We start from the raw sequence: 20499 nt of genomic DNA, 5'->3' as shown, positions 1-20499 counted from the left end.
GTTTAATTACGGTAAAAATCAAATTTTTATCGCATGCTCATTTAATCAAAAACTTCAAGATCACATCTTGACATAAGAATCGCTTTCTAAACGAATAGATAACATCACACAATGAATCCATAAGAAAAGTTACGAACTTTTCACTAACCTTATTGATTCGAGTCGATCAAATTAGCTGTCCAAGTGTCCGGCCTCTAGCTCGTCCACACGAGCACGTCTCCACCAAGATTAGACTCCTCTCGACCCGTACACTCCGATCTAGGTCACCGATCTCGAACGGAATTGTCACGAAATGAAAGGATCTCTTCAAGGACGTCAAGGACAATACCGAAACACCGAATTGGAGCCGAGGAAGACTCCGAATTGCCTCAGAAATAACGTGGCTGAGCTGCTGTAATTTTTCAGCTGAAGCCTCCTCTCTTTCTCTCTCATATATCGGGTCTTATTGATAGATCGTTCTCTAGGGTTTTCTGTAAGAACATATCTATATATATCTTTACCCTAAGGACTAAAATGCAATTATTAATTAATTCGAATTAATTAATAAATCACAAATGAGTCCTCACAATTTAAGTCATCCAATGACTTACCCTTACAGTTAGAAAGAAAGATAAAATAAGTCCTCGACACGAGTTTCCATAAATAGACGATCTATTTATAGAAACTCTCCAAATAAAGAAACTATCGTATTTCCTTAATTAGATTTATCCTTGATATTGAACTCGGCTTCAGGATGTGCTAGCACCCTCGCAACCACATTGCAAACCTCGTTCGATAATTAATTTCTAATTAACTTCCTTAATTAGAATTAATTCTTTTCTCGGTTTAGACCCGCTCAATGTGTGTGACTAACTAGGTTCATCATCAAATGGCAATGGGATTATAGTATCAACTCATTTGATACTACCAAAAACTCTTTCTGTAACCGAAAGCATAATTCCCAAAATGCCCTTGGTTCCCAAAGTTCACGAGTGACACCTAGCAGCATATCGTGACAATCCAAAAGATGACGAATGTATAATTGGAACATTCTGATGAACCTATGATCGTATATACCATGCACTGAATCCTTTCACAACAAGATCCCGATCTAGCTAGAGCTACGGTAAATGCCAAACTCTATAGCCGATCATATGGACTCTCTAATTTCATTCTTAGATCCGTAACATTTGAACAGAAACTCATTTCTATTCAAGTCTATCTACCCCGGCCGAGGATTTCTCGATCTAGAATAAAACTCATATCCATAGGACATTTTCCCTGTTTACTCAGGTTAGTGAATCCCGTCTTGATCAGACACCTAACTCCAAGTATAACTAACTAAGACCACTATCTGCCGAATACTCACGCTAAGCACAAATACATTAGCAGTAGCAAATCTTAATTACCTATACTTGAGATAGCGTTCTATCTCAGGTCTAAGGACTATATGCACTAATACGATCCAGACAACATTAATTGACATTAGTAAATTACCGTATGAATGTTATCTGCACGTCACGTTCGACTACTTATCATATAAGTATCCACATATCTGTTATGATAACAATTATCAAATAGCATGAGACTCACTACTCCATCTTCATTAGTATCTGTATACTAATAATGGAAACAAATAGAGGTGACGATCTATCTGGAGAAATAATATCCAGTTAAGTCTCCTACGATCGTGAACAGTTTAAAGATATTCTTACCGAATTACTTCGCCACTCATATTCTTAACTCTTAAGAATGAAGTATTCAAAATATCTTAAGGACTTTATTCTAATAAACATAGACAATATACGAATAATAGAATAAATTTTATTACCATAAAAGGAATTATCCAAATATATAAATCAAACTCTAGGGCATATCACTAACAGTGAGCCCAGGCTTGTTGCTATCGAGGCACAATGTAATGAGATCTTCAGGGCGGAGGAGCCGCTTCTCGATGTTTTGCTAAGATTCTTCATTGAGGTGTTCCAGTAGCTAGGAAAAACTCGTTAATACATGGTTCGCTTAGGATTTCATAATACTTAGGTAGAAAGTAATTACAAAATCAAGCACACCTGTAACTTGGAATTCTCAAATCAGCCTCGAGGCGTTTCATCTTAGTCTCTGTATCATCATCATTGCCTGTTGATGAAGCCGACAAAAACAAAGAAAGCAAATAATATCACCAATTGGTCAAACGAAAATGACAATATAATATATAATATGCGATCACACAAATATAAGTGACCGGGCAATTACTGAACCATTCACTCATCATAGATCCCAAGCATAACTACATTAAAAAATAACAACTGTTGAATAATAAACAAACGGACATAGAATGAACCAGCAGACCTGCTAAAGCAGCTATTTTTGCTAGTTTCAGGAAACGCTTTCTGTCGGCAAGAGTCAAGTCCCTGTAGCCTGATTCTGCCACTTCATCAGCCTCCAAACCAGAGCTCTCATCCTGAGAAAGAGCCAATTCATGAAGGGTTTCCGAAGCCAAGGGAAACTGATGGAGAAACACCCCGCGAAGCCACAGGAGATCACGATGCTGCTTGAGAAAAATAGAGAGCTCCTCTGGAAACTCTTCCCCGAGTCTCATAAGCTTGGAGAACAGTCTTCTTGCGTACAGCTGTTCGAATACATAGTAACTAAACCCTCCTTTTGGTCCCATACTTTCTTGCTACATGGAAAAGTAACAGAAAACTCAGCATCTGATATAGAATTTACCAGAGGCATTATGTTCAAAATTCAAGAAAGAAACTAAGCTTGATCATCTTTCATGACGATGCCAAAATTATTCCTCTTTAAAGGCGAAGATAACAAAAAGGCGACACTGAAGATTTGACAATACTAAAGCAGATGAAAATCTTAAGGAGACTTTTCCTTTGTCTGTTACAACATATATATGGCAATGGACAGCCATCTAATTACAATTTCATCCATGTGTTAAGACAATCAAAGCATAGTTTACTTGTTGATGCAGTAAATGAGCAGATAGAGCAGACCTTTGAGAAACATATTTACAATTTATTCTCTCAATTCAGTAAGAGAAGTAGGGCCCCTAAACCAGTTATAAGTCTAAAAGTCATTGTAAAATAAAAAAACAAAATATTCATTAAAGCCATATTATTTTATCCAATAAAAAGTAACCAATTGACATCAAACACAAGTCCTAATATACAATTATCACAGGCACGATTCTGCAGATTATTTGCAAACTTCACTCTGGTTTCCATTGTGAAAAATCCATCCCAGAATACAAGATTTTGGCAATAGATGGCAAAGTGAAGAGCAAAGTCCATACCATTAGAGTCTTAAGCAGCATAATCATTGAGATCGCAGCATATGTTCCATAGAGTGCTATAGCACTCGTGCTGCTTTGCGACACCCAGCAAACGTGTCAGGAGGTCTTTATGTATTTCGTCTTGCTTACTTCCTTCAAAATCCTGCAGAAGGAAACATATAAGGGGAGGGGGACTAGGACCAGGGAAAGGAAAAGTTGTGAGGTAAAAAGCTGAACCTGCTGTCCAGTTCTTAGAAGATCCTTAGTCTGTTGATACAGTGAATTAAGGAGTACATCCCTCCTGCTCCAGTACTCTTCCAAGAGTCCTTTCTCCTGCTCTCTACGTTCAACTTTTGCATTGATAGCACCAGTGTAAGCCTCAAGCAGAACTTCAGCCAGCGCCTCTGGTTGAGTAAAGATCTTTGGTTTTGCAGACAATGTATCAAAGGATGCATCATTTAACTGCTGAAGCATGAAAGAAGCAAGGCTCCAGAGTCCATTGCGAGCGATAAGCTGGCAATACCAAGGTGGATACCACAGATGATGCTACATCCAGATTGTAGTAATAACTCCAAAATTTGCTGGTAAAATTGTCAAACCAATACACATCATAGATTTCTAATTTCATAAGAGCGTTCAATGATTGCTCTGCTTATACTGTTACAGTAAAGAGAGAATCCGTAAAATTCTCTTTTCAAGACATCAACCACAATAGCTAGAACTCCATCAAAAGTGAGTTCTCTGTCTATGCGCTCCTTTATCTCAATATATTCTAACAAGCTCTTCTAGAATTTATGGACATTACTGACTAAAGTCATCTCACACTTCACATAGGTAGTGACTGCTTGATAGCCACTTGCCTTGGCTATCATTCGGATCAGAGTGAGCCACTCATTGATCCTCTCGGATGCATGCTTTTTAGCAATCAAGATCTAGAAAAGCAACGGGACTCATTATCGGCCTAAGAGGATTATCTTTTGGAACAAATTCAAGCTTTGTCCTATGGGGATAATTAGGTTGATATATAGCCCTCTTCGTGGTAAGAAGTTCATTAAATGTCATATCATCAATGTTGATGGGGTCTTCTTCCACCAATCCCAAGGTCTATTGAGATCCTGTGTAAGATTATTTGAAGAACTCATTGCCCTTTCATTGGCAGCTCTTTTAGCTGGATCAAGCATGTGTGGGGTCTTTGTTTTCTGCCGAACCTTTTCCAGTTCTCGATCAGAAAGTTTGGATCCCTTCTGACTTCTTTTGGCTTGTTCCGTAGCACCAATCGGTTGTTCACCTACTTGTTAATTTCTTCTTCAAATGAGTTTTATCTTGTCAAACTTTTCTATGACAAGTCTCACATCCTTATGATATTCTTCGAACTGGCTTTCTTCTACCTCTTTTTTTTTTTTTTTTTTTTTTTTTTTTTTTTTATGGGAGTCGACGTTTTTTACTACTTAATTAGAATCTACAGAGAGTAAACATTGATGGCTTAGATTGTTCACAACCATGCCAACTAGTATCATCGGTTTCATAATTTGAACTGCTATAAGGGGAACTCCACGGATTATCTACGATTCTTCTATTTCGTGCAGCTACCATGCGATCTATTTCATTCACACACAAGTAATTATATAAAACTCTAGACAGTTCACTATTTTCTAAACACAATGCTACTACCCTCATATATGCAATATGCCCATTACACATATAGGGGGAATCCTCATAGTTCAGTTGCACAATAAGGTTGTTATCATCATACCTACTGCAAATAATACCAAAATTCTTATAGGCATAATATAATGGATGATCTACTTGATGTGTCGAGGGTCCTAACGGATTCATGGAATATTTAAAGGAACTTCATGAATTTATTTTATTTTTGTTTTCCCGAATCTTAATTTGTTCTTCAAAGATCGTGATCCGTGTAGCAATCTCCGCCAGTAGGAACCAACGGGGTCCTTGCTCGAGTATTCCTATTACGAGACAATTGTAAGAGCAAATCCCTTAATTTTCAGGAAGAAGAGAAATTATATTAAACAAGATTCTAAGATGCCCTATAACATCTCTAACTGCGATAATAGCGAGTATTAAGTCTAATTCAGGGTTCATGAATTGTTTCACAAAAATAAAGAGGATGCAAATGAAACGAACTCAAGACTTTTTGTAACTGTTATGTAATTTTTCCAACTTTCAAGGACTATTTGCCATTAAGTTCCACTGTGAGCCAGGTTCACCTAGTAATTTTCCCTCAGTTGGGAAAATTGGTTGTTCAGAAAACAGCGAATAGAAGGTGGCTTCGAGACAAAAAAGAGGAAAAAGAGAAGACGAGAGAACAGAACGGGGACGCGGTTTTGGGTGGGGGGGTGGGTGGGTGGGTTTATCGCTATTAATTGAAAAGTAAACGGAAAAGAAAGTCCGGCCTTGTCATCCTCGCGTTTCGGTCCTTCGAGATGTTCAGTTACATCCGTCGGCATGGCTTCAGAGATAACCCATTCAATTTCGGGGAAAGCCTCTTGTCCAAATAAAATATATGCATGCCTCAAGAGGCTTCAAATATGACTTTAGCCACTGCATGAACGTCGAAGGCTTTTCGGCGACGACCCAGAGGATATTTATCTTAATGGACGTTAGCGACCCGTAAAAGTACAGTGCTCTCTACATAGACGGTAGATATTTTCGCTAGGCCGCATATTTAATCATCTTCCTTGTTAGCTTTAGTCTTAAAGGTCTCAATCTTTTCACAGTATTATAGCGTAAATCTGAAACACAGGCGTTTTTTTTTTTCTTTTTTTTTCACAAGGCTAGATCGGATTATTAGCCTGATGTGACTGTCCCAACTAAGAGAACTTAACCGTCACGAAATGTTCCTTTCTCTATAGCTCGCTGAGACTTTAACCCAACTCGATCACTGCAATCCTACCAACACACTAGTAAATTTAAGTCCAAGGCTCATTGGATCAAACATTATTGGCCGACTACCGCCATCCCATAATATGCCCACATAGTGACGAGCTCTGCGCCCTCAATGAGGTTCGAACTCGTGATGTTCAAACGAATCACTTGGAGCTTAACCATTAGACCACCGTTAATTAATCCGACGTATCGAGCCATCAAAACTATCTCCCCAATGAAGGAAACAAGCTATCCCTCAGAAACAGATTGAAGTGTTCTTTTACCCCTTTCCTGATGTGGAAAGTGGATACCGAAGCTGCTCTGTTCTTTCTAGACGGACTTACCGGAGGTCAGTACAGTAACGGGGAGAGGATGCAAAGACAGGTAAAGTAGACAACGATCAACGGGGGATCAAGGACCACCAAACAAGACAGTAAATTTTTTACAGATCACAGATCATTGTACACCGAACATCAGTAGCCCAGAGACAATTGCTAGTTTATGAACCGATGTCTATCTCGAAACTATTCTCAAACTCATTAATCTCGCACTAAAATGAGACATGTAAGAGTAATATATATAGCTTGAAATTCATTCCTTCCTGGAAGAATGAATATCATCCTGTGAAGAGAACTTGAAAAGGGCTGATATGGATTGTGGAACAAAAGTACAGCAACTTCAAGATTTCTGATCACAACCTACATCCATCTTTGCATATTTACGTGACACGCAAGCAATCACCCCTTGTGAACCGACTCCACATAGACGAATCACGTTGGAACCCGATTCATCAATGCCCTGACTCAGTACATACCATCCAATCCCCTGCTAAATTCTTCTTCAAGGTCAAGTTCGTAGCGGATAACAATATACCCAGAAGGATTAAACCATCGGGCGCGTGCCGTATTCACTCCATAGGCACAGCACCATCTTCGCCCTCACTCATGCCCTGCAGACTACCCAATTCGATCGCAGTCAGCATGAGTTTACCAGCATCTGGGAAAAACTTGTGCTGCATCAGTATTGCCTCCACGGAGCATTCCAAGTCCCTCGACGCTAATCCCTCCTGCCTATGTGGCAACACCTCGTCAAACCCTTCCTCAAAGGTCTCAGCCTCAGGCCCATAACACCGGCTCGAAGCCTGAAACAGCACCGTACTTCTCAGGATCCTCATGGTCTCTTCATCGCTCCAACCGTCTGCCATGGATGCCCGATACAATTCCCCCCAGTCATCTTCATCGGCGGCACTCTTCCAGCACTCCTCTAACAGGGCTCTGTGCCGCCTACGGAAAGAAGAGCTCGTCCATGCAAATATCTCAAATGCCCGTAATGTGAGCCCAGGCTTGTTGCTATCGAGGCACAATGTAATGAGATCTTCAGGGCGGAGGAGCCGTTTCTCGATGTTTTGCTTAGATTCTTCATCGAGGTGTTCCAGTAACTCTTCCTGCTAGGAAAAACTCGTTAATACATGGGTCGCTCAGGATTTCATAGTACTTAGGTAAACAGTAATTACAAAATCAAGCACACCTGTAACTTGAGAATTCTCAAATCAGCCTCGAGGCGTTTCATCTTAGTCTCTGTATCATCATCACTGCCTGTTGATGAAGCCGACAAAAACAAAGAAAGCCAATAATATCATCAATTGGTCAAACAAAAATGACAAGATAACATATCAATCAGATAAATATAAGTGACCGGGCAATTACTGAACCATTCACTTATCTTAGATCCCAAGCATAACTACAATAAAAAATAACGACTGTTGAATAACAAACAAAGGGACATAGAATGAACCAGCAGACCTGCCAAAGCAGCTATTTTTGCTAGGTTGAGGAAACGCTTTCTGTCAGCAAGAGTTAAGTCCCTGTAGCCTGACTCTGCCTCTTCATCAGCCTCCAAACCAGAGCTCTCATCCTGAGATAGAGCCAATTCATGAAGTGTTTCCGAAGCCAAGGGAAACTGATGGAGAAACCCCTCGTGAAGCCACAGGAGATCGCGATGCTGTTTGAGAAAAATAGTCATTTCCTCTGGAAACTCTTCCCCGAGTCTCAAAAGCTTGGAGAACTGTCTTCTTGCGTACAGCTGTTCGAAGACATAGTAACTAAACCCTCCTTTTGGTCCCATACTTTCTTGCTACATAGACAAGTAACAGAAAACTCAGCATCTGATATAGAATTTACCAGAGGCATTATGTTCAAAGTTCAAGAAAGAAACTAAACTTGATCATCTTTCATGACGATGCCAAAACTATTCCTCTTTAAAGGTAAAGATAACAAAAAGGTGACATTGAAGATTTGACAATACTAAAGCAGATGAAAATCTTAAGAAGCCTTTTCCTTTGTCTGTTACAACATATATATGGCAATGGACAGACATCTAATTACAATTTCATCAATGTGTTAAGACAATCAAAGCACAGTTCACTTATTGATGCAGTAAATGAGCAGATAGAGCAGACACTTTGAGAATTTATCTACAATTTATTCTCTCAATTCAGTAATAGTAGTAGGGCCCTAAACGAGTCATAAATCTAAAAGTCATTGTAAAATAAAAAACAAACTATTCATTATAGCCATATTATTTTATCCAATAAAAAGTAACCAATTGACATCAAACACAAGTCCTAATATATAATTACCACAGGCACGATTCTGCAGATTATTTGCAAACTTCACTCTGGTTTCCATTGTGAAAAATCCATCCCAGAATACAAGATTTTGGCAATAGATGGCACAAGTGAAGAGCAAAGTCCATACCATTAGAGTCTTAAGCAGCATAGAATCATTGAGATCGCAGCAAATGTTCCATAGAGTGCTATAGCACTCATGCTGCTTTGCGACACCCAGCAAACGTGTCAGGAGGTCTTTATGTATTTCGTCTTGCTTATTTCCTTCAAAATCCTGCAGAAGGAAACATATAAGGGGATGGGGACTAGGACCAGGGAAAAGAAAAGTTGTGAGGTAAAAAGCTGAACCTGCTGTCCAGTTCTTAGAAGATCCTTTGTCTGTTGATACAGTGAATTAAGAAGTGCATCCCTCCTGCTCCAGTACTCTTCCAAGAGTCCTTTCTCCTGCTCTCCACGTTCAACTTTTGCATTTATAGCACCAGTGTAAGCCTCAAGCAGAACTTCAGTCAGTGCCTCTAGTTGAGTAAAGATCTTTGGTTTTGCAGACAATGTATCAAAGGATGCATCATTTAACTGCTGAAGCATGAAAGAAGCAAGGCTCCAGAGTCCATTGCGAACGATAAGCTGGCAATACCAAGGTGCCAAGCCCTCAGGCGGTGGATACCACAGATGATACTCCTTTCTGTAGTCCATGGCTGTACGAATTATGGTAACACAAGCATCTGAGAGTTCAAAAGCTCTGCTGACCTGAACTCCTAGAGGCTGCTCGACACCAACCAAATAGTCCAACTGCATCTCTAGGCAATAAAATACTTCCTCGAGATCAGAAACTTTACTGTAAAATACCTCAGCATTGTCTCTGTCCATCAGGAGAACAGTATTACGGCGAGCTCTCTCACCGACCAGTTGAATGAGATCCCATAGAGCACTAGCAGTTTCATACTCTGGACCAGAATATGAGGAGTCAACTGCTGTTGAACGATTCTGGCTAATTGTGTTTTGCAGTTCCCTTAGTTGAATCATGCCAGCTAGCTTCTCACCATGCTCCAAAATGTTCTGAAGGGAACTTCCTGCAAAAGTTGCAACTCTCGTCAAGCTTTAGAAATGACTAACACCAGAAAAGACAAAATTTCGCATTAATGAGAGAGGGGAAAAAAAAAACTGTGATTACTATAAAGGGGTAAGCCATGTGGAGGGGATAAGCCATTCCCTCTGAGAGTTTGGAATTATAAGCTCGGAGGTCTTGCCAAAGATGAAGAAGGTTGTCAAGACTGATTAACAGACATATGAAATCAAAAACACAATGAAAAGAAAAGAATTGCATAACAGAAAGCGGTCCATACTCTGTTTAGTACATAACTCCTCATGACCCTTCGATAATGCAAGAAATTGGAGAAACTTTTGATGTTTCTGCTGCTTATCCTTCAGTTGAGTGGAGACCACAGCCATAGACAAAATTTCAGCTCCCCTAGTTGTTGTCCAGTGTTTAGCTAAGGTGTCAACTATTGACTTGCTAGTCCTTGCAAACACATTAGCCTCACCCTCTCTTTCAAAAGCTCCAGCATTTTTTAGTTTCCCGAGTGAGTCATCAACCTGCCCAGAGAGCAGAAAATCATGGAAAAGATGACTAAGCAAAGCTTCTGATTCCTCATCCTGAGCAGTCCGCCGAGCTATCCCTGTCATGATAGCTCTTTGCCTATCCCCAGAGTCCCAAGCTTCGGAACTAGCTCTTCTTGGAGCAATTTCACGAGCAAATGCAAGGTTTCTCCTCTCCTCTTGAGTAGATGCTCCATTTGAGCTCCCCTTGCGGGATAGGCTTCGCTCTGGTGGTTCAACACCACCAAGTATGACAGCCTTTTCAGGTATTGCCCAAATTCCTGCTTTCTCAGTTAGAACAACCCATGCACCATCCTCAGAATCATCAGCAGAAGGAAGAACTGAAGCATCGAGAACTTTTCCAGCATCATAAGGCAAGTCGAATTGATAGAGTCTAGTGGAGTTTCTATAATAATAGGAGACTGTTGCTGTTCCATCGCCCGAGAGTATGATCGTTGACCCTGAGGGCCTACCCCCTACACGGAGTCTCATGGAAAATAAGAAATTCTCATCCTTTTCAAATCTTGCTTTAGGAATTATTACTTGAATGGGAGCTTTATTCTCCAAGATACGGCCCTGTATGGTCTCCCCAACATCAGATGAGATGTTAAGCCCAGATTTGTATTGCATTGTAAGAAGAGAATACTGTGTGTAGCTCGAACCACTAACTCTGTCCTTACACAATATTGCCACAAGAATAGTAATTACTTTTCCAGTATCATCCACCTGCACATCCAGAGGCCAAATGTGCTTCTGACCAGCTAGACCCTTCTTAATACCAAGCTCACCATCATCGCCAATAATCTCATCAGACCAGAGTTTTGTCAATTCCAGATCTGAAGAAAATTTGAGAAGAAAGCATTGTATCTCATGATCTGTCAGTAGAAAGAACTGTCGGCTTGATTCCTCCAAAGAAGTATGATGAAAACGCCACACCAGTGACCTTGGGTACCCTTTGCCACCAGTACTCTGGACAGCATCATTTCCTTGGGAAAGAGAACCTTGCGCACACTTATACACCCTTTTCCGATGTATAGCATGGCGAGAACAGTGGAACTGCCAAAGCTCGCCCTTAGAGCAACAGGCAAGGGCAGCACATTCTTCTTGGCTGTTAAGGATGGGAGAAACAATTAGAGAGTTAAAATCATGTGGGCCTGCGGAACTACTTCTGCTCCTGCTACCTTGCCGCTGCCTCTTTGTGCTGATATTCTCATCAGCTGGTGAGGCAATTGCATTGAGTTCTTCCTCAGAAGCAATACTACTGACAGGAGTAGATTTTATGTCAGAATAGATGTCAGGCCAGTAAATAACTGCTCGAGTTCTTTTGTTACACAGCACAACCCCAACAGATTTGCTTTGTTGTGCCACTCTTCGCGTACTTTTATGTGTGAAATCCCACTTCACAAAACAAAGTAACCAACTGCTTCCTTCAGATATGCTCCTGCCAGCGCCTTCAACTTCACTCAGGTTTGAAGGAATGGTGAGGGCAATGAAGTTTTTCGAAGCAGAAGGTAGTAAGTAGCTCCAGATGAAGACTTTGTCTCCACAGATAATCCAAGAAAGGGCAGTTCCGTGGTCCAGTCCACCAGATATGCAGGTGTCACCTGTCCAGCAAATACAACAGTTGACAACGTTATCTTTCTACTGAAAAAAGCTTGCATTTTTAAATCATCGGAATGTTTAAAATTTTTGGAACAGTACAAACCAAGAGAATGCTTCTGGTGTAGAATTGCTTGTTCATCACGAATCACATGGGGAAACTCTCCGACAAAGACAGGTTTAGTTGGATCTACCTTGCCGGATTTATCATCTTCCTTCGCAGCCGAAGCTCTGGGTACAAAAAGAGAAAAAAAAAGAAAAAGAAAAGGGTCCATCAGTTAGCCTCATTTCGGCTCTAGATGTTTCCATTCAGTAAAGCATAGACCGGAAAAACCGTCTGCGCCAATCATTCTAAGGATCTCTTGGTATCCAGAAGACGGAAGTGCTGGTGTTGAAAATAATGAACGTTATGGCGATGGCCGGTGAAACAATATTTCGAATGAATTGAAGCTTCTTCCACTTTTATGACAGAAACGCACGAGTTTGAGAATTGAAGTGGTTTCAGCTCTGATCATGGACGCAAAGATATTCTTCTTCAATCAAAGGCCATACTAATACTAGATTGAGCTGCAGTAGATTCATATCACGCTGCAGGAGCTGATTCCGGTCACAAGAAACCACACTAATTTCATGAACGGATAAGCATTACTAAGATGCAGGAAAGAATGCGAGAGCATATACAGTTGGAAGGAGTAAACAGGAGGAGCTGAGAGTACCGGGCCAAAACGGAGAGGCGAGGGGCCCACGGAGCAGGAGTTCCGGTGGCAGGGCGGTTGGGGACTCGATTGTCGGCGGCTGGCGTCGCCGGCGAGCCGGGAGCGGCCTGGCTTCCCCTCCGGGAGCTCAAGTTCAGTCTCTTCGTACCTGGAGAGAACATTTCCGGTGCTTGCTAGAGAGAGAGAGAGAGGAGAGAGGGAAAGGGTTTAAAAAGAGCGGAGAGAGAACACGCTGAGGAAGACGACAACGAACACTGAGACACAAATGGGCCGGGCCGTTAATGGGCTCCAATGATGGCCATGTACCTTTCTACATTCTTCATGCTTCCCTAAGGCCCAATATGTTTAGGTTACAGGAACGCCCGTGGGCCTACTGAACGGACAAGAAAAGGAAAAATAAATGTGCACGAGAGGTCCAATGGTGCAAAAAAGTACGCGTACGTGTATCACTGCATTATACGGCCTTACCAATTTTTCCTTTTTCTTTTTTTGTTGGGTTAATGATCGTGGCATGGTGCATAAGACGAGTTCATTTTAATGGATCGACATACTTGCCCCAGCCAAAGTACTTTGTTTTGCGGATGTAGATTTTAAACTTGCATTCAATGTGCATGCCGACAAATGATAGATCAAGTACGTAGTCGGAGATGTATTGCATCTTATATAGTAGGCTACAAGCACTTACACGGTAAACATTCGTTTTTAAGTCTTTACATTTCAGAACATCATAACACAAATAATACACTATGAAAGTCGGTCGAAAACTCAAAATTGTACATAAGAGACAGTTCTCCAAAGAAGAACTATCGCGGGCTAAACCTTGTACTTGATCCCAAAGACCACACAGGACTAATTTCTTTCCATTTCTTTGCTCTAAGAAGAAGGAAAAAGAAAAACTAAAATTAGGTACATGTAATGATGTAGGCGGCTTCTCGCATCACGGCTCCAACTTGAGCGAGACGACTCTCGACTGCCGGTTGCGCTTTGCCACCTTCACGAAGAAAACCGAGAGGCAGGATGGGGCCCACCACGGCCTGCGCACCTGCTGCTCCCCTTTCAGACAGGCAACTGAATATACAAATTCTCCGCATAAGCATTTGAATTCATACCACGACATGGGAAAATTTGAATATGTCCTACTTTTCTGAAGGGTTAAATGTTTGTTAGACGATTTGTGTGCTCCATTTTTTTTTAACCTAAAAAAGAAACCCTCACGACCAGATAGAAATACTAATGAACGCCCAGTGAGTAGCATTCATTAAATGGCCGGCAGATATGGTGGCATAAAGGACTGATGAATTTTCCATAGGACAAGAACTGACCTAAAAGCTCAAGACTGTCACACAAAGATATGGTTTCTTAATTATTGATCCAACAAGAGGGAGCAATTTTTCTTTATTGACCAAACTAGAATATACAAGTAATCGTTGAATGAAAGAAGAGCACGAGGAGTGAGGGAGAGGGGGAGGGAGAAGGGGAAACCTTTGATTCTGCGGAGCTCTTTACAGAGAGTGATGAAGTCTCCCCATTTCATGTGGCACCGCCTTATAAACCGAAGGATCTGCTCTGTCGTGAACATGGACATGCCTTCCAAGTACTCTCCATTGACACCATTCTCTTTAAAAACTTGACGGTAGCTACCTAAGTTAATCTGTTCCAACCACAACCCAACATCCTGCACACAAAACGACGAAAGGCAGAACCAACTATATCAATATGTATCCATAATTACCATCTTTTAAGGTCATCCAGGCAAAATAGACCTGCAGCTGAAATTGAATAGCCACTCCTCAGAGACCACTGAGAAAGAATTACATGTTTGGCTATTCCCAATCTCAGGATTGTATGACTGCCCTTGGTGATTGCTCCCAAGAAAGCAATACCATTTGGTCCGAACTCATGCAATTATTTTTCTAATATAAGCATCATCATCATCATCTTTCTTCACGAATTGATTTCTCTTCTCCTCCTAAAGAATGTCACGTGAATGGGAAGCATACGCTCCGAGGGAGAGCAATCTCAACTTTCCTTTAGAGAACGGGAAGCAAGTCTTCATATAATATAGCCGTCAAACTATCAAACCATAGAATCATTTTGTCTTAATTTCGCGAAAATAATCAATCTTTAATAGCCAGACTAGACTAAAGTCATCATATTCACACAGATTGAAACGTTGAAATAGGGTCAATGCTAATCACAGGTGAATTGCATAGCCAGGCAAATCATACCAATTCCCAATAGGCAATAATAGGTCATCGACGTTAATGGCTGCAGAGCTGAATTGCAAGTTTCGCTTTTTTCTAATGGTGATCGCAAGAAAATGATCAGATTTTCAGCTGAACAATCTCACAGTCACCAAAGGTTCCAAAATCAGTCCGATTTCATGTCTCCAATTACCATTAGATTCTGCAACTTCACCGGATAATCAATCGACAGTACAGACCAACCAATCAGATCTCTCGGGAACAGGAAACGAGCAAACAGAGCTAGCGGAGCAAAACCATCCTGAACGAGATCCAAGAAAAGAGGAGCTGAGGAGCAGTACCTCGACAGTCCAAATGAAGAAATCCAGAGGCTCCGGCGGTTGTTCTTTGCTCATCTCCCGGAGCTTCGGCCCGCCGCGGAGGTGTCACTGCTATCGGAGATCGAATTGATGGACGGGACAAAACCAGGCCGGGAATCGAAGAGAAGTCTCTGAAATCGATGGCGCGAGATGTCAGAGAGAGGGGGAGAGAGAGAGAGAGAGAGAGAGGAGTGAAGGAGAAGGGAAAGTGGAGAGGGAAGTGGGAAAGGAAGCTCCAGAGAGCGAGAGCAAGGAAGAGAGAGAGACACACACACACACTTCCACTTCTGTCGGTCTTTGATGGCGATTGATGTTTTTGTGTGGAGCCATCGATGATGATGACGACGACGACGATGGGGTCCTCCTCCTCTAATTTCGCTCTTGCTCTTTTATTTTTGTGGCCACGGGAAAATCGTCCCGATCTTTTCTGACCGGATCAACCACTGCACTTGGATCTTCATCTCAAAATCGATGTAAGTGAAGTTGAGAGTGAACCGGCCCTCTTGGTGCTTACAGCTACGATTTTAGTCCAGACCGGTTCGAATTGAGCTTGCTGTTGGCCTCGATTGAGGTCGACCGGCCTCGAATACGAAGCAAATCCTCAATCCCTATCCCTTTGACCTATCCGGTGTCCATAATCGGCATATGTTCTGCACTGGAAATTGGATCGTGACATGTGTTCAATCGGCGCCGGCTATAAGCAATAACAACGGAAAAACATAAGATATAAAACTACCTAGGTAGATTGTGAATTATGAGAGGAAATACGTATGGAGTGATTTGGAGAAAAAATGCGAAGTTAAATCTCAATGAAGGTGGTTCGAGTCGAAAGTTCAACATTTCGAATGGGATGCGAATCGGTGAAAATATATGGCGCAACTAATAAATGATTGGGTGCCGCGGCACCAGAATTTTTAGTTCTGAATCATTGAAGTTGCTATTGATTCTCACACCAGTCAATGCCATGGCATCGGATTTTGGTGTTGCCGCACGAATAGTTCAGTCGGCACTGTAGCACAAAATCCACTGCTGCAGCACGACGGTTATTTTTCGAAAAGTAATAAACGTTGGCTATAAGAACATGATCGTTCAAAAAGTTACGACTACTCCTATTATAAATAAATGTAAGAGGGGTGAACAGGCATAAAACAAAAAAATATCAAACACTCTTTCTTCCCTCGTTCCTATGTTCTTCTTCCTCCGACATTCTTCGATAAGTCTCAAGAAGAGATCTCCGTTCTTATCGTACAAAAATCTCAGTGGTCATATTATATCTTAAAAATAATATTGCAATCAAAGTTCCCGCGATAAGAGAGCAACAATCACCTTACGTAAAGTGATCTCCACACCTCCGACCACACATTCCGATTCTATTCTCCGACCCTCTTCTTCAATAGAAGATCGTGAAACCCGTGTAGCGATCTCATTGCATCCTTGCACGCATGTCATGTCGTGGACTCAAGAGATGAAATGGAACCAGAGGATTTGCATTTCCTTGAATATGAATGAAGCTTGGTCGAACAAGGCTGAGGCCGAGGCCGAGGCTTGAACGTCACTTGGTTGAAGCAGCTGCACCTCGAAGGCTCGAACTACCTATGGCGTTATTGCCATTTAACTAATGAAAAAGAAAAGGACCGGGGGAGGGGGGTGGGTGTGCGGGCGCGGGGGCAGGGTGGGCTAAGATCAAACCAAAACATAGTAAATGTGTGCTGCTCTTCGTAATTGAACTAGTTTATATTCCCTGCAATGCACAGTTTCGCTTTTTTATATACCGATCATCATTTTTATGAGGGGTTTTAACGCAATATATTCTATGATTTGCTTTTTTTCTTAAATCTATCTTGTGATTTAAAAATTACCCAAAAAGACTCGTGATTTTATATATTGTTCCAAATCTATCACGGGCCAAGTTTTCCATCAATTTTTAACAGTGTTGCTAAAGTGGCTCATTTTACGTTTAACGGGGCCTACGTGGAAAATTGACACTTCAACAATACCGTTAAAAATGACGGAAAACTGGACGCCGTGATAGACTTAGAACATCACGTAAACCATGAGTTTTTTTGGATAATTTTTAAATCATATGATGATTTGATAAAATGGGCAAACCATGTGATATATGGTGTTAAAATTCCTTTTTATTGTAATAATTATTTACATTTAGAAAAATTAATTTGCTTATTAAGAATAATAACATTTTTCAATTATTAAATGAAATTTCGAATAACAATTTCAATAAAATTAGAGTAGTATTTGCAGAAAAAATTAGAGTAATTTTAAGTTAAAATTAAAGTAAGTTTTAATGATTCCATAAAAAAAGTAAGTTTAATGATTCATTAATGATTTTATAACTAATCGTCTCGAGCATTGCACGGGCTTCTTTTATCTACATACTTAGTACTATATTTGACTATCTATAATGTTCAGATATAATATTAGTATAGATGTTAATTCACTCAATAGTCTAACATGATCATCAAAGTTGTATATAAAACATAAATATCACTCTAATAAAAGTAAAAGTATCTAATACAATTTTTATTCGTAGATTTCATTTTCTAATATCATATGCTTTCTTAGTAATATTTTAAATTTTCCATAATTTTAATTGCTTATTATTGCTTACTTCTGATTAAATAAATAGTGCAATCTCATATTAGCATTTCATTATTTTCAAATTATAATAACTTTGTAATTTTGAAAATAGTTTTTTTTTTATAATTTTCAATTGCTTTATTGTTTTCAAGTCAATTTTATTATATATATATATATATATATATATATAAAAGCTTGACTACAAGCTAATAAATAGGGATAAAATTGTAAAATAAGTGACATGTTATGGTCAAAATAATAAAATGCTTGAAATTAATTTAATGTAATTATCTACATAATTAACTAGTTTTCTTGACTTGTGCGTTGCATGAGATTTTTATACAAATATAATTGTACTTACCCATTCAAATTTTAATTATTTTTTAGTTAAATTTTATAAATTTAATAAAGAATTTATTCTTTTTTATAGTATATAATATCTAATAATTGTATTCAAACATCTTAAGGAATTATGATTTTACATATATTATTACTATATTGGAGAAGGAGCGGTGATGTAACTTTTTTATAATTATCATTTCTCTAATACGGTAAAAAATTAGTATGCCATAAGTTTTGAGGATTATTTTCTAATTATCATAATTTTTGATGATATATTAAATATAAAATATTTCAGGTCCAAATATATCTATGCTTAGATTACTAAAATTATTATTATTAATAATAGAACACGGGTCGCCCAAGGCATAAAGGGGCAATTATTAATTTTATCCTATTTAATCCTAATTATCCTAATTATATATATATATATATATATATATTTACTATTATGTTATTATTTATTACACCGTATTCAACTTTATATAATATATATATATTCATATAAACCATAATTACATCATTTTAAATAAGTACTCAATTAATTATAAACATGTTAATTCTACATAATAATTGAAATAGTAAGGATCTACTTAATTAATTAATATAAAAATATTTTACGCTGATAATTTTCAATATGATAAATAACTGCAATACAAATTATTCTTATGAAGATAAGTACATACATATAAACTATATATAGATTAATTTATACTATTTAATGTATATTATTCTCAATTTATTTATATTGATTGCATTATATTAAAAATTTTCAGAAGTATTATATAGTTAATCGTATTAAATCGTAATTAAGCAAATTTTTATCGAAGTGATTGGATCATTTCATATAAAATTATTCAAATTCATGAAACTTAATTTAAGTAATGTTAGAAGAACAAATTACAAACAAATACTAAAATTATAAATTTTTAAAGATTCTACAATTATCATTCTTTTATCAAATAAAAATTAAAGATTTTGAATTTTTAGAAATTTAAAATTATCTTCATAGATATACGATTGATAATTGAATATATGAATTAATTTTATTACATAAATTTGTTATTTATAAATTGAATAAAGAAATAAACACTTTACATATCAATATAAATTACAATGAAATTCATATTATTTATTATTTTCATTTTTTTGGATAAGTGGCAAATTTCATTCAACTCAAAAACCAATAAGCCACAAATCCGAGTACAACTCAATCCCGAGCTAAAAGAGACTCAAGAGCTCACCTAATCCCAACCGAACACATCAACCGGTAGATACAACTACAATTCCTAATCGACTAGCAAGAGTGAAATGTGCAAGCTTAAAAGAAACTTTTGGTATAGTAGATGACTTCATCCTCACATCTATCAAAATCTTCTGAGTTAGTACTGCAGGTGAAGTCACTTGTTGTCTGAATATCCTAGAATTCCGCTCTCTCCATTATCCAATAAATATAGTGAGTTCACAAGAGTCTTAAACAGATAGTGTCCAGTTTCTCCCCTTTAAGCTAAGACATCCAACGAAACTCTATATCCCAATCAATCGAGTAACATGGCAAATGAAGAAAAGATGGTCGCGAGTCTCCAACTGCATAACACAGAATTCACACTCCTCTGCCGCTATCTTGACTTTCCATTTCACCGACTTGTCCTTTGTATGCAATCTCTTGATTATTATACACAACCAACTGATGAAGGAGGATCGAAGGAGATGACCCTCAAACCATATAGCTCTGCTCCATCCCATCTTTGGTCCTCTCGGCCTGAAGCATTTCCATGAGCTAGCCATAGAAAACTTGCCAGAGCTATGAGGAAACCAAACAAAACTGTCTGGCTCAACAAAGATGATACCTGCAACTAATGCTTCTCCCTTTAAGCACGGGTTTAATATAAAATTTTATTTTCATATTTTACTTCTAGCTATAAACTTTTATGGGCAAATTGCACTGGTGGTCCAAAAAATTTTACAAATATTTTAATATGGTATAAAAAGTTTTTTTTGCTACTTGACGGTACAAAATGTTTCAAAGTTGTTCCAATATAATACAAACCGTCATCTCGCCATTGGCGCCGTCAAGCCGACGCTGATGGTGCAAAACCAATTTTTGTGAGACGTTACATGATGATGCAAAATATTTTGAAATTATAACTTAATAGTACAAAATGTTTTACGTAAGTTACATGATGGTGCAAAATTTACATATCTTGTAAAGGACGGCTTGACGGCGTCAATGACGAGATGACGGTTTGTACCATACTAAAATAATTTTGAAACATTTTGTACTATCAAGTAGCAAAAAAAAACTTTTTGTGCC

General features: G+C 38.9%; 4 protein-coding genes across 4 annotated transcripts; all 4 read right to left on the bottom strand.

Moving 5' to 3' along the window:
* Positions 1-1879: 1879 nt before the first annotated feature.
* Positions 1880-2774, bottom strand: LOC116206338 (nuclear pore complex protein NUP133-like). The gene is made up of 2 exons (XM_031539177.1): positions 2332-2774; positions 1880-2118 (listed from the first exon to the last, which is right to left on the bottom strand). Exons 1-2 carry the CDS (start codon positions 2651-2653, stop codon positions 2042-2044), a joined length of 399 nt encoding a protein of 132 aa, XP_031395037.1. The 5' UTR covers positions 2654-2774; the 3' UTR covers positions 1880-2041.
* Positions 2775-3296: 522 nt separating this feature from the next.
* Positions 3297-3764, bottom strand: LOC116204396 (nuclear pore complex protein NUP133-like). Its single transcript, XM_031536472.1, has 2 exons — positions 3503-3764; positions 3297-3428 (listed from the first exon to the last, which is right to left on the bottom strand). The coding sequence occupies exons 1-2, from the start codon at positions 3737-3739 to the stop codon at positions 3297-3299; spliced, it is 369 nt and encodes a 122-aa protein (XP_031392332.1). The 5' UTR covers positions 3740-3764.
* A 2793-nt stretch (positions 3765-6557) lies between these two features.
* LOC116204056 (nuclear pore complex protein NUP133) lies at positions 6558-12884 on the bottom strand. Its single transcript, XM_031536111.1, has 8 exons — positions 12689-12884; positions 12079-12203; positions 10121-11977; positions 9126-9847; positions 8908-9051; positions 7954-8284; positions 7679-7746; positions 6558-7595 (listed from the first exon to the last, which is right to left on the bottom strand). Exons 1-8 carry the CDS (start codon positions 12847-12849, stop codon positions 7059-7061), a joined length of 3945 nt encoding a protein of 1314 aa, XP_031391971.1. The 5' UTR covers positions 12850-12884; the 3' UTR covers positions 6558-7058.
* Positions 12885-13315: 431 nt separating this feature from the next.
* Positions 13316-15518, bottom strand: LOC116206363. Its single transcript, XM_031539208.1, has 3 exons — positions 15234-15518; positions 14171-14363; positions 13316-13756 (listed from the first exon to the last, which is right to left on the bottom strand). The coding sequence occupies exons 1-3, from the start codon at positions 15285-15287 to the stop codon at positions 13626-13628; spliced, it is 378 nt and encodes a 125-aa protein (XP_031395068.1). The 5' UTR covers positions 15288-15518; the 3' UTR covers positions 13316-13625.
* Between the last annotated feature and the right edge of the window lie 4981 nt (positions 15519-20499).

The sequence above is a fragment of the Punica granatum genome, chromosome 4, assembly GCF_007655135.1.
Source record: "Punica granatum isolate Tunisia-2019 chromosome 4, ASM765513v2, whole genome shotgun sequence".
NCBI classification, from domain to species: domain Eukaryota; kingdom Viridiplantae; phylum Streptophyta; class Magnoliopsida; order Myrtales; family Lythraceae; genus Punica; species Punica granatum.
The sequence above is the reverse complement of the archived record's forward strand: the minus strand, read 5'-3'. Positions and strand labels throughout refer to the sequence as shown.